At 52.3% G+C, this 15,468-nt stretch overlaps 1 protein-coding gene and 1 long non-coding RNA gene across 3 annotated transcripts in view; one reads left to right on the forward strand and one right to left on the reverse strand.

The window, feature by feature from the left end:
- Positions 1 to 15,468, forward strand: part of DHX32 (DEAH-box helicase 32 (putative)) — a 55,621-nt gene that overhangs the window by 38,421 nt on the left and 1,732 nt on the right. For both annotated transcript variants that reach the window (XM_059172863.1, XM_059172862.1), the window contains exons 5-11: positions 1,161 to 1,406; positions 2,648 to 2,747; positions 2,835 to 2,993; positions 11,056 to 11,247; positions 11,879 to 12,028; positions 14,050 to 14,237; positions 15,134 to 15,315. In XM_059172863.1, the coding sequence (XP_059028846.1) occupies positions 1,161 to 1,406; positions 2,648 to 2,747; positions 2,835 to 2,993; positions 11,056 to 11,247; positions 11,879 to 12,028; positions 14,050 to 14,237; positions 15,134 to 15,315 (1,217 nt within the window). The remainder of the gene's footprint in view (positions 1 to 1,160; positions 1,407 to 2,647; positions 2,748 to 2,834; positions 2,994 to 11,055; positions 11,248 to 11,878; positions 12,029 to 14,049; positions 14,238 to 15,133; positions 15,316 to 15,468) is intronic.
- Positions 13,343 to 14,135, reverse strand: LOC131830561 (uncharacterized). The gene is made up of 2 exons (XR_009353219.1): positions 14,013 to 14,135; positions 13,343 to 13,538 (listed from the first exon to the last, which is right to left on the reverse strand). It is a non-coding gene; the product is annotated as an uncharacterized LOC131830561 (long non-coding RNA).

Genomic DNA, 15,468 nt, shown 5'->3' on the forward strand with positions numbered 1-15,468 from the left:
CCAGGAAGCCACCTCTGTAGGGACACGTACACAGAACGTGGCTGGACACCTGCTCACGCAGAGGCCTCTGGCCCACTTCCTGGGGCCTCTCCGCAGCTCAGGAATAACTTTCAGATGGCTCACCATGATGCCGTTTTTCCAGGCACATCTGTCCTACAAAACCCTCCTGTTAACTCAGCCCTCTTCTGCAAATGAACTGAAGGAAGGAGAGTGAGTGAGCGCGTGCACTAGAAAACGGAACAGGTCTTAAAATTTGAACAGTCATGGAAAGTCATTTTTCTTTAGAATTTTAGTGAAATTCATGAGGCTTCTTCCATTTGGTAGTTTGTTAGTTGGGCCCCTAAGAAAGTAGAAATTTTAGAAACCTAAATGAAAAAGGTATAAGAATTAAGTGACATCTTTTTTACATGAGGTCCTAAAAAACTAGTTGTATTTGAGAAATAGAAAAATACTGTCTCAAACTCGCTGCCTATTGAGTGTTTTGCACCACTTACTTCTGTATAGTTTTAGGGGAAATAATTTATTTTTTCTTCCAATACATTTGGCAGTGAAAAATTTAAAAGGGTATTTCTAAATGCCTGAGTCATGCCAAGGTGTGTGAATTAGCAGTGAATATTTCCTGCCTATTTCATTGCTCGTATGTTGTCTTAAGGTGCTAATGGGTCAAGACAACTTTCAGAGTGATCCAGAGACCCTGATTACAGAATGTGTGTGTGTACATGCTTTTATTGGATACCCAGCGCTTGTTTTGTAATTCTTAACTCTGCCACCATTAGAGCATCATCACTGATGTGAAAATAACTTCAGTTTACCCATCATTGGTAATGGATTTGAGAAACTGCATCAAGCTAGAAACATAGGATAAGTGCATGAAGGCACAAATTGCACATTTCACAGGAGGAAAACCATCTTGGACTAAAAACAATGAAATTGTTTATAAATTATATTTAACTTCCCCAAAGAAACGTTCTCGTCCAGTTTTGTCTTTTCACATACTGACTTACATAGACGACGACACAGGTTTCTTTCCTTGTATACGTTATTTAGCTTTTGCCTATAGTTTTATTTAATTAGACATTTTTTTAATTAGACTTTTTTTTAAGTAGTAAAGTTGTTTGTGACATGTTTCTTCTCACAGATGATACTGTTTTTTACTTTAGGATATTGAGAAAGCCTATGAAATCGTCTGTCAAGAAGGATCTAACTTAAACCCAGATCTTGGAGAGCTGGTGGTCATTCCTTTGTATCCAAAAGAGAAATGTGCATTGTTCAAGCCAAATGATGAAACAGAAAAGAGATGCCAAGTTTATCAGAGAAGAGTGGTATTGACTGCTAGCTCTGGAGAGTCTCTGATCTGGAGCAACACAGTCAAATTTGTTATTGATGTGGGTGTGGAAAGGAGAAAGGTAATTACTATCAAGTTGGTAAACCCTCTGCTGGTAATAGTCCTTGGCTTCCTGCCACCATATCCACTGGGAAGTGAGGACAAAGCCTGGGATCTGGGAGAGGGGCTCCCTGATGGGGTCCCCTGTGCAAAGGGAAAGTACTGTAAGGCTTGTTTACCCGGTAGAGCCTCTCATTAGCATGTAGGTAATCCCCAAACCGAGTTGATTTCAGGTGCCATGGGAAAACGTCCTGAGAACAGACACAACTACTAAGGCATAAAGGCGGTGGTTCTCCTTGTCAGTGGTTTTTCTTAAGCTCTGATGCCAGCAAGGCAAAGTGTCAGACTTCTCACCAGCCTTTCCCTGTGTACATCTCCTGAGTATTTTTGGTAGCCCCGTAACCAAAATGATTAAGGTCTTCCCTGAGGTGATTTACCAGAAATTAGTTTCAAGTACATGGACTTTCATCTTACCAAGTTTTAGCTTGAATGTTGATATAAAATTACTACCTTTAAAAAAAAAAATTAGAAAAAAGGGAAGTAAATCTCAAACTCTCAAAGACACTGGAACGTAAATCCTAGAGTTTAAGAACTGAAAGAACCTCCCCAAGTACTGATCTGTTTCATGTTATCAGCAGTTAAGTAGCTTTTATCCCTGGAGGAAACAGACACTTTGGAGTATCTCACTGTCACTGCACAGAGCAGGGCCCCCTGATCTGAAGGTCCTCTTGGAACCCATGTGAGGTCTTACTGGATTAATGCACCACTCAGGAACCCCACCACCCCACCCCACCCCCAGCCCCTGAAAGAGAAAACTGACTGTTGTTGCTATGGGCAGTTCCTGTCTGAGCCAGTTCAGGCCTGGGAGAGCTCAGCGGCTGTCATCAAGGTCAGACCGCTGAGGTCACGATTCATAGACCCTAGAGGAGACGCATAGAACCTCGAGGAGACGCACTGGCAGCCCTAACGCTTTTCTCCGTGTGGTGGATGCCTATCTGTCGTCACCACGGGGTCGTGCTTTGAGAAGTGACACTGCTAGTATTCAGGAGATGGTGCCGAGGTCCCATGTTTATGGAACCTTGAAATCCATTTGTTAAGGTGCTGGTAATTTCTCTGTCAAGACATGGTCTAAAGTAAGTCCGGACCAGAGAGGAGGGGCCTAACAAAGCCTGTCACAGGTGATGTGAGGGACCACATGCTGCCCTCTGTCCGCCTGGAACCCCCAAGTGTCTGATGCAACCCCTGCTGTCTTTCCATTCCAAGGTGTACAACCCGAGGATACGGGCAGACTCCCTGGTCACGCAGCCCATCAGCCGGAGCCAGGCCGACACGCGCAAGCAGCTTCTCAGCTCGTCCTCCTCAGGTAGCCCCATGGTCGCGGAAACGGCTGTAAATCCCTGACTGAAGGCGACCTAGGCGTACTCACACCACCCTCTTCGGTTTCTTCTAGGAAAGCTCTTCTGTCTGTACTCCGAGGAGTTTGCCTCCAAGGACATGCGGCCACTCAAGCCGGCGGAGATGCAGGAGGCCAACCTGACCAGCATGGTGCTCTTCCTGAAGAGAATAGACATCGCAGGCCTAGGCCACTGCGACTTCATGAACAGACCAGGTAGCTTTGCGCTCGGCAGGTGCAGCCCGAGGTGGGCCTCTTCTTCTCTGCCAGCGGCCAGGCCGAAGAGCAGGCGCCCGGGGTAGGCCGGGCCAGCGTGGGCTTGGGTTGTGCATGAGCGTTTCTGCCTTTAGAGAGCAGCATTCTCTGAAGGAGTTTGTTTAAAAGCTTCTAGAACTATCTGCCCTGACCGTGGAGAACCGTCTGCTGTTGGCCCCTGGCGCCCCGGGACCCTGGCGCCTGGAGACCTGCTGTCGACTGAGAGTGGCGTCTGAGGCTGCCGGCGGCCGAAGGCAGGGGACTTCGGGCAGCCTTCAGGTCTCCTGGTGGGACACGTGTCAGCCAAACGTCCTTCCTCGTGTGTCGCACGGTCCCCTGGGAGTGCCCCGAAAGTTCCCTCCTTTGTAATTCAGGTGCAGCTCTTCCTGCAGGGCCGAGGCTCTGAAGCCGAGGTCCAAGCTCAGGGTTTCAGGCCGGCCATGGTTCTCCGGATGGGGGTATCTCCATGGAGGGTCCTGTCACCCGGAGGTGCTGCCTTCTCCCTCAGGGCCGCCGCTGCCCTGGGCCCGCGGCCTGAGGAGCAGCAGACACCTGTGGAAAGGCCGAGAAGGCACGGGGCAGGCGGCTCCAGCGGTGTGCGAGGCGGCCACGGGCCTGCTCAGCTCAGGAAGGTGGGTCGGGACCTCCGGCCTTCTCGCACGTTCTGCTACCTGGCGGGCGAACGCTGCCGCCGCTCTGCCTGCACGGTCCGGGGGACGCGGCGGAGCCTCCGACGTCCGCAGTCCGCAGTGAGGAAGGTGGGCAGCCGCAAATGCGGTCCTTGTTCTCATGCATTTAAGCAGGCGCCTGCCCTCCCCGGGGCAGCAGCACGTCTCACACCCGCGCGGACGGTCGTCTGTGCGGCAACAACGCTCGGGTGGGGGGGGGGGGGTGTGCTCGGACTCACCCCATTTTACAGATGAGGAAACCGAGTCACAGAAATTAGGTCCCGCGCGCAGACGGAGGGGACTCTGCTAGAGTCTCCTTGAACACACCGGAGCCCCGCGGGCCCAAACCTGTCTCCGGGTCGTCTGGGGGAAGGTCTGGGGTGCTTCTCCACCGCACCGCACCCCGGAGCCCGCAGCGGCGGGTCAGACGCGGCCTGCTGAGTGCTGTCTGCCCCGGCTTGAGCAGGAAGGGGCGCCTGCCCTGGGTGACCCCCGCCCCCCGCCGCCTCCCCTACCCCCGGGAAGGCCAGCGCTAGGCCCCAGGGCGCCACCGGCCGCTTCCTCGGGAGGCCCTTCCCGCCACGCGTCGGGGCCGTCGTCCCCATGGGAGCGGCCACTTCGATCCCGGCCCCTGCCTGGCGTCGCTGAAGCAGCGAGGGCTTGATGTCCGTAAAGCTCCCCGACCGAGAGCTCTGGTGCTTTCGCTGGTGTTTCAGGCGCACGAGCGCGCTCAGACGAAGGGACTCCTTCCTGTCCCGTCCGTTCCTGTCCCGCGTGTGAGACCAGCGGTTGCGGTTTCGCAGCGACTCCGGGGAGGGCGAGTGGCGCCTGCGCACGTGCTGCTTCTGGCCACACGTGCACACCAGAGCGGCGGCGGGAAGGCCTCGCGCAGGGCGCGCGACCGGAAGTGGCGGCCAGAAGGCCTCGCGCAGGGCGCGCGACCGGAAGTGGCGGCCAGAAGGCCTCGCGCAGGGAGCTCTTCCGGAAGCCGCGCAGGCTCTGCTCTTCCGCGGAGCTTTCCCTCCGCTCCCGCGTTTTCCCGTCGCTCGGCCCCGCTGCGGCAGGAGGCTCGCGAGCGCTGCAGAAGCGCTTTTGGCCTTAGCGCCGCTCGGGTCCCCGAGGCCGGCAGGACTCAGAGCGTCAGTAAGAGGAAGGTCCTCCAGAGGCGCCAGCCTTTATGAAGAGGTGCCGAGAACTGGCGAGGGACGCGCCGCAAACGCGCCCACGTGCGGGCCGGCAGCTCGGGGGACTGCAGCGCCCGAGGCTGTGACGCGAGGCTGTGGCCTGTGTGTTGGGGCCTCAGCCGCTGCTGAAGAAACAGCTCTGAAGAAACACGCTTCATTTGTCAAACTTGCTCTTCCAGCTCTGGCTCCGCTGCTCCTCTTGTGGGCCCGGAATCCCCACGTGCTGCCTCCCCGGGCATCTTCTGGTTCCAGACAGTAGATGTTTGGTGACCCGCCGTCAAGACGGAAGAGACGCAGCCGCAAAGCACGGCAGCGGGGAAGAACCCCCCGTTCTCCCGGCGGCCCCTCCGCGCTGCAGATGCCCAGAGCTGGGGCCGCCGTTTACTGTCGGCTCCCGAGGACACGCACAGAACTGTGTCTGCTGTGCTGGGGGGAAAGCTCACTGTGGATTCGCCCTGACTCATCAGTTCAGAAGGAAAAAAAGATGATGCTTGCAGCTGGTGCATTTAACTCAACTTACCACTGAACTACGCCAGCGCAACCAACCTGTTAGCCCTTTCAGGATCCATGAGCCGTGTGCAAGTGAATTTGGCATAACTAGGCTACAGGCTATTCATTGAACTCTGTTGATGTAGAGCTCTTCAAAAAGAAAGAATCCATTGTTTTTTCTACACTGGTGCTGCAGGTTTATTTCTATCAGGAGCACCACAGTCACTGCTGATCAGGGTCAGGAGGCCCAGGGTCAAATGAGCACATGTTGCCCTCCTGGAAGCAATGGCACCTACACAAAAATTGGGGACAAATGTCATCTTTGCCTCTGGATGCAGAGTTCATGTGGCTGCGACGACTGGCTTCAGAATGACCTGGGAAGAAGGAACCCACACACAGACTTGCCAGACGCAGTGGCAGGATGGGACTGGGTGGTCAAGGAGAAGGGCAAGATGTGGGGACGGAATCGTGTCACAGCCATAGAGGCCAGTGTTGGAGTCACCAGAGAGAGGGATTAGAGATGCTGCAGAGGCTTAACCTGCCAAGATGTTGCGGGAGGTTCACCAGAGGAGAAGTCGGGACTCAATGAGTCCAGATCTTCTAGAATCCTGTCTGCCACATTCGTGTGCACACCGGCAAGCACCTCTGCTTGTCTCTGCATCGCTGGAAATGGATTTTGCTTTGGGGTTTGCAAAAGGGTCTTTAAATAGGACAATCTGTACTCAGAGGACAGAGAGGCAGAATGGGCCAGATGCCACGTGCACATGCTGGTGCACGCAGACAGCCTCATCACAGAGCCCCCCTGCCGGCTGGCAGCTGCCCCCCACAGCCCTGGACGTGAGCGGAGGGCCGGACACCGCACAGGCAGGAACCCCCTCTAGATGTCTGCATCAGTGATGGTCAGGCTCACGGAGTGTATTTCTGTATTCTGTGGAGGGGGAGTGTGGAAAACAGGCACAAATACACTGGAACTGCTGAGTGAGGATCCTGGAGGGTCTCAGAAGCAAGAAAGTAATTTTTCAGAAAGTGAAGAGGAGAAGGGAGAGACTGTAGAAGGCACAGAACGGAAGCATTTTCAACTCTTGATTCACCTTAGGCTCTTCATGGGTCCCGCATGCAGGGACCTCTTCTCCAGGCTGGGACACTGGAGGATGAAAGGGGACACTGTTGATGATAAAGCCAGGGCGAGCCACGGAAACCCACCATACTTGGCAAGCCGGGGCAGAGGGGCCCAGGTGAGGGACCGCACCAGGAAGCTTGGGCTCCAGTCATGGCCCCCCGCTCCCCGTGTAACATCAGCATTGTCAGCCCCTCGGGCCTCAGTTTCTTCATCTGAATGTGAGCATAATCAAAGTAATTGGTTCACAGAGTTGTCAAGATAAATCTGTTTACATGACTGGCATGTAATCAATCCTGTAGCTGTCCCCACCTGTGTGACTCTTACTTGAGCTCAGAACAGGCCTGTGGGCTGAGTGGCTGGGGTCCCATTCCCTAGAAGTCCCAAGACTTTAAAGTCTACACTGTCAGCCCAGAGCCATCTCCTGACTTGTCAGTCTCTCCCTCTGTGGACTCTGCACTGTGCAGACTTGGTGCCCAAGTCTCAGTCCTAAAACCAGCTGGGACCAGAAACTTTGTTTTTCTTTAGTCCTCTCAAGCTGTGAGTTCAGTGCTATCTGTTGTCTTTCTCCGTGTCTGTGATGAATGCAGGTACGAGGCACACAGTGAGAGCTCTGAGGGCAGCTGTTCTTGTTCCTTCCAGAGGCCAAAGTGGCCCCTACCTTTTCTAAGCTCCAGTGGCACTTGGAGACACAGAATGATTCTGCTGTGGTGTATTAGAATTTCTCTTCAACACAGAGTGATTCTGCTGTGGTGTATTAGAATTTCTTTGGACGTGAGAGCCAGCCATGCGGTCCACACTACTGTAAACACAAGTGGAGGAAGATAAGGAGATTGGGGTATCCCATGAAACCCAGAGTGAGAAGGAAATCAAGCCTCAAGAACACGAGAGACCTGAACAACCTCGGCACAGAGTCTCATCTCTGTGTTTCTTGGGTCTTCTCCTTTGCTCTCTCGTCAGTCCTCATGGCAGAATCCCAGCTGTGTTCTCCAAGCCTTGCGATGTCCGAGTCAGCCCCTGCACACTCCTGAGCTTCTCTTGGTCCAGACTTTGAAACCCCCAACGTAGAGTGTCATCAGCTCGGTTTGAGCAGGGTCCCACCCCGAGCCAGGCAGCTGTGGCTGGAGGTTAGTGGGAGTCTGGAAGGTTCACGGGAGTGGGGGCGCACTTCCTGGAGAAGAGGCCCGTGGGGTAAAATCGCATCTCTGTACATTGGAAATTGGTTGTTGGTGAATATGTGTGTCTCCCTCCTAAGACCTCCAACTCCAGAAGGACCAAGATTGGGCCCGTCCACGTGTGCCCCTACCCCCAGGGCCTCGCAGATGCCAAGAGCACAAGACACTCACAAGTGGCTTGAGAGGAAGTGGGTGAATGAGTTGAATGTTATCCTTAAAAGGAAATAAGTTCACAACAAGGCAGCCCCTGGAGCTGGACTCTGCTCCTTTCTTCCCCTTAGTCCTTTCCTAGGTCTGGGCAGTGCAAGTGACATGAGGTGCCTGTGGCTCTCAGGTCTGCGAGGGTGTCGCTCCAGGGCACGGCACGGAGCAGAGCTGGCCTGAGGGCACAGCTGGGTCAGCCCAGAGGGCTGAGTTGGTGACTGCCCCTGCCTCATGCTGCAGCCGGTGCTCGGCAGGTGGAGAGAGCGGTGCTGTTGCCGGCGAGCCCCGTCCACGGCAAGGCTGGGTACGAGAGGGTCCGCTCCTGCCGGGCTGGGATCGGGCCTTGCCGTGGGCGTGGTGTTCAAAATGCTTCTCTTCCATTCACCCATGGAGGCCACCCGGTCTCAGATTCTTTCCAGCTCCAGCCACTCAGTTTGAACCTTAATCCTGGATCCTTAGTGGTTAGAGAATAGGTTAAGGAGTATTACCTGGTGGGGTGCGGTGGGGGTAACCAGGGACAGCTGACCAAGGGAGACCCCTGCCCGGTTCTCCAGTGAGACGTTCGTTAGCACTGTTCCCACGGCTCACACTTAAACAGCTGCTGAGGAGAGTCTCGTCTAAACCCTTCTGCTTTGTAGCTAAGATGGTTTTATGAGCTGCTCTGGGAGGTGTCTGCAAGCGTGAGCAAACCCCGTTCAGTTACTTCTTTTGTTCCTTCACCGGCGTAATCTACATTCATTACCTTGTTCCTTCTGATATAAGAAAACCCAAGAACATCCTTTTTTCCTGACGTTAGGACAGGAACAGAATGATGAAGTTACCTCTCTTGGTAATCCTGTGTGCAGCCAGCTCAGCTGCAGGGCATAAAAACGAGGTGCAGGTGCCCTTTGGGGACACAGCCTGGCTGTGAAGCCAGATGCTTATGGGTGGTTGCCAAAGATCCTGTAAGTTATAACGCAGCAGGTTTGCTGATTTATAGAAATTGGTTTCTAAACAGTTGTCAGTAATTAAGTTTGTGCTCCCAGCCCCCTCCTGCTGTGTTTAATCTGAGATGCGCATTTCTGTGACTGCCTCTCGCACCTTCTCTGGCAGGTCAGCTGTTCTGTCATGGCTCACTGAGAGAACTCTTGGACTTTTTTTTTTCCTGAATAGCCCATCTGTCTCCTTCCCAGGACTGCGGCTTCTCAAGGCCTCATCATTGCCCAGGGGGGTGTCCAAGAAGGCAGGAGGAGCGCACTGGTGCTCCGTGCGGACACCCAGGTGGGACAGAGGGGGCAGAACCTGGGCAAGGACAGGAATCTCCTGGGAGGCCTTCCCTGCTCAGTGTTAAATCTCTGAGAATTCAAAAGCAGTAGGAAAGTTAATGTTTTTCTCTCTCCTGGCTGGGGATTAAAGCTGAGCACCAGGGCATTGAGCAGGTTTCTGGGGTTCAGGCAGGTTCTCGGAGGGGCTACTTCTTAGAGCCCCTGCAGTCCCAACACCTGCTTTTCCAGAACTGAGCTTTTGCTCATGATGGCTGTGTCTCAGGTTGAGATCATGGCTCTTAAATGCTCTGCTCTTCTTCACCTAAAGGGCTAGAGACTTGGCGAACTGCACATTGGCATCAGCGAGCCATTTCTCCCCCAACAGCTGTGGTTTTTCCCTGTGTTTTCATGGTGTCTTGTTAGCAAGGAGGGGTTCTAGCAAATCTGAGTTGGTGACTGGCTTTGGAGTTACACATTTTGCCTGAGTTTTGACAAGTAGCTTAGTGGTCAGTGTTTGAACAGCAAGTAAGGTCATTTTTATTGTTATATTGAACTCCCGATACAAGTAGGTAAAATTGCCCCTTGGGTCCCCATCGTGTTCATCTCCTGCTCAGGGCGCACCTGATGGAGTTGAGACAGTGAAAGCGATCTGGGGGTGCTCGGAAATCCTTCATTGTTTGGGGTGGAACACAGCAGCAGCTTAACGCTCTGCTTTGCATCTTTGTGTGGTCTGCATTGCTCTACCACCTGCCGGACAGTGAAAAACACTGTTAATCTCATTTTATTCTGCAAGGCCAAGAGTACCTTGCTTTGAATAAATGGATTATCTTTTTTGGTGGGGATTAGCATATATGATGAACACATCATTACTGATCTATAAACTTAAAGAAGAAATACGGGTCTGGAGCAAATCAGCCTGCTGACAAGTAACTCTTGAACATCTTTGCCTACTATTTCTGTCATCTCTCCAGATTCTGGGTCAGTTTCAGTGGATTAATTTTTTTCCTTATTATGGGACTGTATTTTCTGTTCTTCATGCCTCATGTTTTATTGGATGCTAGACATTGTACATTTTGCTGTGATGGGTATTAGATATTTTTTATTCTTTTTTTCAAGATTATTTATTTGACAGAGATCACAAGTAGGCAGAGAGGCAGGCAGAGAGATGGGGGTTAGCAGGCTTGCTGCTGAGCAGAGAGCCCGATGCAGGACTCGATCCCAGGACCCCAAGATCATGACCCAAGCTGAAGGCAGAGGCTTAACCCACTGAGCCACCCAGGTGCCCGATATTTTTTATTCTTATACTTTTGACTTTTATCCTGGGTTGCAGGATGATCCTTTCAGGTCCTGCTTTTCAGATTCATTAGCTGACACCGGAGAGTGTACATCAGGTTGGTGGAGGCGGGGGCTTTTCCCTTCCATGTCTCCTACCCAGGGCCCCATGAACTGTGCGATTTCCCAGTCCAGTGGGTAGAAATGGGGGTTATCTTAGATCTCACTAGAGCAGCTGGCACTGTCCCTCTAATCCCCTGGATGGTTCTGGGACCCGACACAGCTTCTTCTGCACACTCTGCTGAGGAGTTGAGACCTTCCGTGGATCTTCTGCATCTTCTCTCTATATGGCTCCTGTCAGGTACCCCACCTGCAAGCTCTGGCCACCTGAGCCTCCCTGGGCCCTCCACCCCGTCTTCATGACGCGGGAGTCCAACAGGCCCCACCAGGTCCCCTTCTGGCGCTGCAGCAGGAAACTGTCAAGGCCTTACACTGGGCAGTCGTGGCGCTCGCGTCATTAGCGTCCCCCTCTCAGGAATCACAGTCCTTCACTGCCTGACATCCTTGGTCTCGCAGACCGTTTTTTGCCCACTGTTTGGGAGGGGAGGTCCAAGACTTGTCACGCCATCTTGTTTCTAGGAGACGGTGATGATTTTTTTCCCTCTGCTAGCCCCGGAGAGTCTGATGCAGGCCCTGGAAGACCTGGATTACCTGGCAGCACTGGACAATGATGGGAACCTCTCGGAGTTCGGGATCATCATGTCGGAGTTTCCTCTTGACCCTCAGCTCTCCAAGTCTATCCTAGCGTCCTGCGAATTTGACTGTGTGGAGGAGATGCTGACCATCGCCGCCATGGTGACAGGTACTCCTCGGGGAGCGCCGCTCTTTTGTGTCCTCAGTCTGTCCTGGCTCTAGAGTTAAGCAAGAGCCGAGAGCCTTCTGAAATAGTTTAAGAACCTAACAGAGACTTTGATCAATTCATTTAACCCTTTCAAGTGATAATGAAGTACTTTAACAGATCTAAAAGGTAGAAAGATGAATTATCTTAATATAAAAAAAATCAGTCAAATCCAGTGAATTTGTTCATCAGACACGGAAAGAAAAATGTGTCACTAGAAGTGTTCTTCCCTCACAGACTTATGTGTTGCTGTTTCCCATCTAATTACTTTCAGTTTTAATGTGTTCTTTTACTGGCAGCACAGGCCTAAAGCTGCAGCGGGGCCTCTGAGCAGCTCCGGGCCCCGGGTGTCCGCCTGTTCTGACTGTGCTACCAGCAGGGACTCGCACTATACCTGACAGAGGCAAACATAAATAGGGACCAAAACATGACAGCTCGCCCTAAATCTGATTTCTAAGTGAGCAAGAATAGCGTTTGTTAAAGGAAGTAGACACGCACGGTTCCAGACACACAGCAGTGAGCCCCTCCCCTCTGCGTGTTGTGTTCAGGTCACAGGTCTCCTCTTGCTGACCTCGTGACCTTTTGTGTGTTAAAGCTCCCAACTGCTTCTCTAATGTGCCACATGGAGCTGAGGAGGCTGCCTTGACTCGTTGGAAGACGTTTTTACATCCTGAAGGAGATCACTTTACCCTCATCAACATTTACAAAGCCTACCAAGACACAGCTCTGAACTCTACCAGTGAACGTAAGTGAATGCTTGTGACCCTGAGAAACTCATTTCCACTTTTCTTTCCTCAAAGAAAGCCGAGGTGTTCCTCACCCTTCCCTAGCCTTGCTGGTCACCCAGGGTGGAATGGCGCTTAAGACCCCAACCGCGCCCACTGCCACGCGTGTCTGTGCGTGTAGACCTCCAGCGCCCGGCCCGGCCTGCCTCGGAGCTAGCTTGAGTGCACATGACGTGGAGACACAGAGACTTGCATGGCACAGCTTCCACCCCCCAGGGTCGGGGAAGGAACTGCCATCTCTAGGGGCCCCGGGGTCAGAGCTGTGCTTCGTGCTTCCCCTAACATCCACATTCACTCCCAGGCGAAGAGAGGATGCAGACGTTCGGAACCAAACCGGCCAACCAGGCCCCAGATCCCAGGAACGAGTCAGCGGGTTGCCAGGGGGCTGGAGAGAACAGGACTGGGGCTTGGCTGAGGGGAGGGGAGGGGAGGTGGGGAGCAGGCGTGTGCAAAAGCTGAGAAGTCCTGGTGCTGACCGACAGCGAGCATAGGAATCTCCTAGGAATCTCCGCAAGAGGGACCCAGGGGAAAGGGAACCGGAAACACCTCTCCCTGAATCTCCCTTGCCTGGCTTTAAAGACAGGAAGTGGATCCTGGAGGGCGGACGGGCAGAGCAGCGGGCACAGGCTGGGGCCTTCACAGGCAGCCAGCGAGGAGCTGCCTTCCTGCAAGGGAACCGTCATTCTCACGAAGCATCTTTTACCTCCTTTGCTCTGGTAGGATGAAAAGTGAGCTGGAAAAGATGACAGCAGTTCACATAGCAGTAGAATTAGAGAGCGAGGAGTTAATTTTTTAGAGCTGAGAAGATCAAGTCAGTGGAGCCAGAAAGGATAGGGGGAGCTTGGTGGCATCTTTTTAAATCTTTTTTTTTTTTTTTTAAGATTTATTTTTTTTTTAAGATTTTATTTATTTATTTGACAGAGAGAGAGATTACAAGTAGGCAGAGAGACAGAGAGATGAGGAGAAGCAGGCTCCCTGCTGAGCAGAGAGCCCGATGCGGGACTTGATCCCAGGCCCCTGGGATCATGACCTGAGCCGAAGGCAGAGGCTTAACCCACTGAGCCACCCAGGAGCCCCCGGTGGCATCTTTTGAGAACAAGGAGGGTGGGTGCCATTGTTTGCCCAAGTACATGCTCTTTCTGCTCTGAGGAGGTCTGAGTATACTGGACAGGGTCACCCGGGGTCTTCGGCTTGCTGTGTGAAGGCCACATGCATTCCCAGCGCAAGGCAGAACTCTAGGTCCATCTTAAGTAACTACAGGTAGCAAGAAAGCGTTAACTTAACCAGGTGACTGAACTTTAATATAATATTTGGAGGGTGCCTGGGTGGCTCAGTCATTCTGCGTCTGCCTTTGACTCAGGTCATGATCCCAGGGTGCTGGGATTGAGCCCCACATTGGGCTCTCTGCTCAGCAGGAAGCCTCTTCTCCCTCCTCCACTTCCCCTGCTTGTGTTCCCTCTCTCACTGTGTCTGTCAAATAAATAAAAATCTTTAAAAAAAACCCTACACAACACATATATAAAATTTGCAGCTAGAGCAGATAGGTGAGCTTAACAGAATTCCCCACTCAGCCTAGTAGTGATCCTTTTCTTATACTGAGATATTTTCATGGCTTAAGGGAACTCGTACTGTACACTTTCCCTTCCTAAGGTGAGTAAACGTGGCCCTGGACATCCTCACTCTTAGTACATGAGACAAAAGACAAATATTGATCAGAGACCCCCTCCTCTGTCCCCTTCACAGCTGCTGACAAAGGGTGACACACCGGTCGGCACTAGAACATGCTGTGCCCACAGTTCGGTGGGCATCCAGAACCCCCACGGCCAGAGCAGGCCCCACCAGGCAGCCCGTGTCCCTGCAGCCTCCTTCCCGCCGCTCACGTCCCGCTCTAGGAGAGGCGTGCAGAGGACAGAGATCACCCCTCCGTCCTGTCTGGACTCTCACCGCTTACAGCACATCAGCTCTGCTTCTTTCCCTCCAGACTGTGTTGAAAAGTGGTGTCATGATTACTTCCTCAACTGCTGTGCTCTGAGGATGGCCGACGTTATCCGAGCTGAACTCTTGGAAATTGTCAAGCGCATCGAGCTCCCCTGTGCAGAACCTGCTTTTGGCTCAAAGGAAAATGCTCTGAACATAAAGAAGGCTCTTCTGTCCGGCTACTTCATGCAGGTGAGTGGGGCTGGCGGCCTTCAGTGTGGGCTTTCCCGAATCTCACCTGTCCGCGATGGTCGGTCTGGAAGCTCTTGCCTAGGATTCTTTTTTGGTGGTAACTTTAAATAAAACTACAAACCTTCTATGTTATTAAAGATTTAGTATTTAAATATACTTCCCCTCAAGGGAATTGAAGGGCTAAGCCAGAGTATGTTCACTTTGTCCAAAAGGACAGGCGGCCTGTTCTCATGCAGCGGGCACGCTAGGAAAACACGCGCGGTGGCCGAGCTTCAGGTCAGTCCCTCGTCTCGCTGCTCTGTGAATTAGCTCACATTTAACTGGTGACACTAACTCTCAGCCAAGAACTAAAGGCAGTGTCTCATTTGTTTCATCCCCCGAATGAAGGCTGCCTCCTTATGCAGCCGCCTCAATTGAAGCACACCGCTGAGGCGGCCATGTTCTTCACGTCGCGGTCAGAGAAGCTGTGGTATTCCCTCGCAAACTCTAAAGTGATCTTAACAGAGAAAAAAATGACATTTTAACATGAGTTTCCTCATCATGTACAGAAAAAGTAAGGTTCTTCCATCAGTGTTACTGTACTGAGCTAAAACATGCGGCCCAGAACGTGGCAGGTACCACGCCAGCGTTCACGGCCCAAACGTTCGCCTTTGCAGCCGCGCTCTTCACGCACTGCCTGAAACTGCTGACGTTAGGAATGTCGTCACTGTCTCAAAGTTCTGGGCAAAACCTGTTTGGGGCTTATTTTTTAGGTCTGAAAATAGGAAACATACGTGACAGATACGTAATTTTCACGATTTTGAACAAAACACTTTGTGGAGTTTTTTTAAAGAAAACATTTTTGTCCATTATCTCCATCTTAACACAAATCTTTTTTCCCCAACGCTGCCTGGTAGATCGCACGGGACGTGGACGGGTCGGGTAACTACTTGATGCTGACGCACAAGCAGGTCGCTCAGCTGCACCCGCTATCCGGCTACTCCGTCACCAAGAGGCTGCCAGAGTGGGTGCTCTTCCACAAGTTCAGCATAGCCGAGAACAACTACATCAGAATTACCTCAGAAATCTCTCCTGAACTGTGAGTTGAACAGAAAAAATGAAGTTCTTTTCAACTCATACTTGAGCAAATGACCCATTTGGCTCTTGGGACATTTTCTGTGAGCTTACGCTGGCCCCAGTTCCAATTTCTGCCGAGCGTCCCTACTTACAGCAGGTCTCTCCGAATGAGTGC

This window comes from Mustela lutreola, chromosome 4, assembly GCF_030435805.1.
Source record: "Mustela lutreola isolate mMusLut2 chromosome 4, mMusLut2.pri, whole genome shotgun sequence".
Taxonomy (NCBI): Eukaryota; Metazoa; Chordata; class Mammalia; order Carnivora; family Mustelidae; genus Mustela; species Mustela lutreola.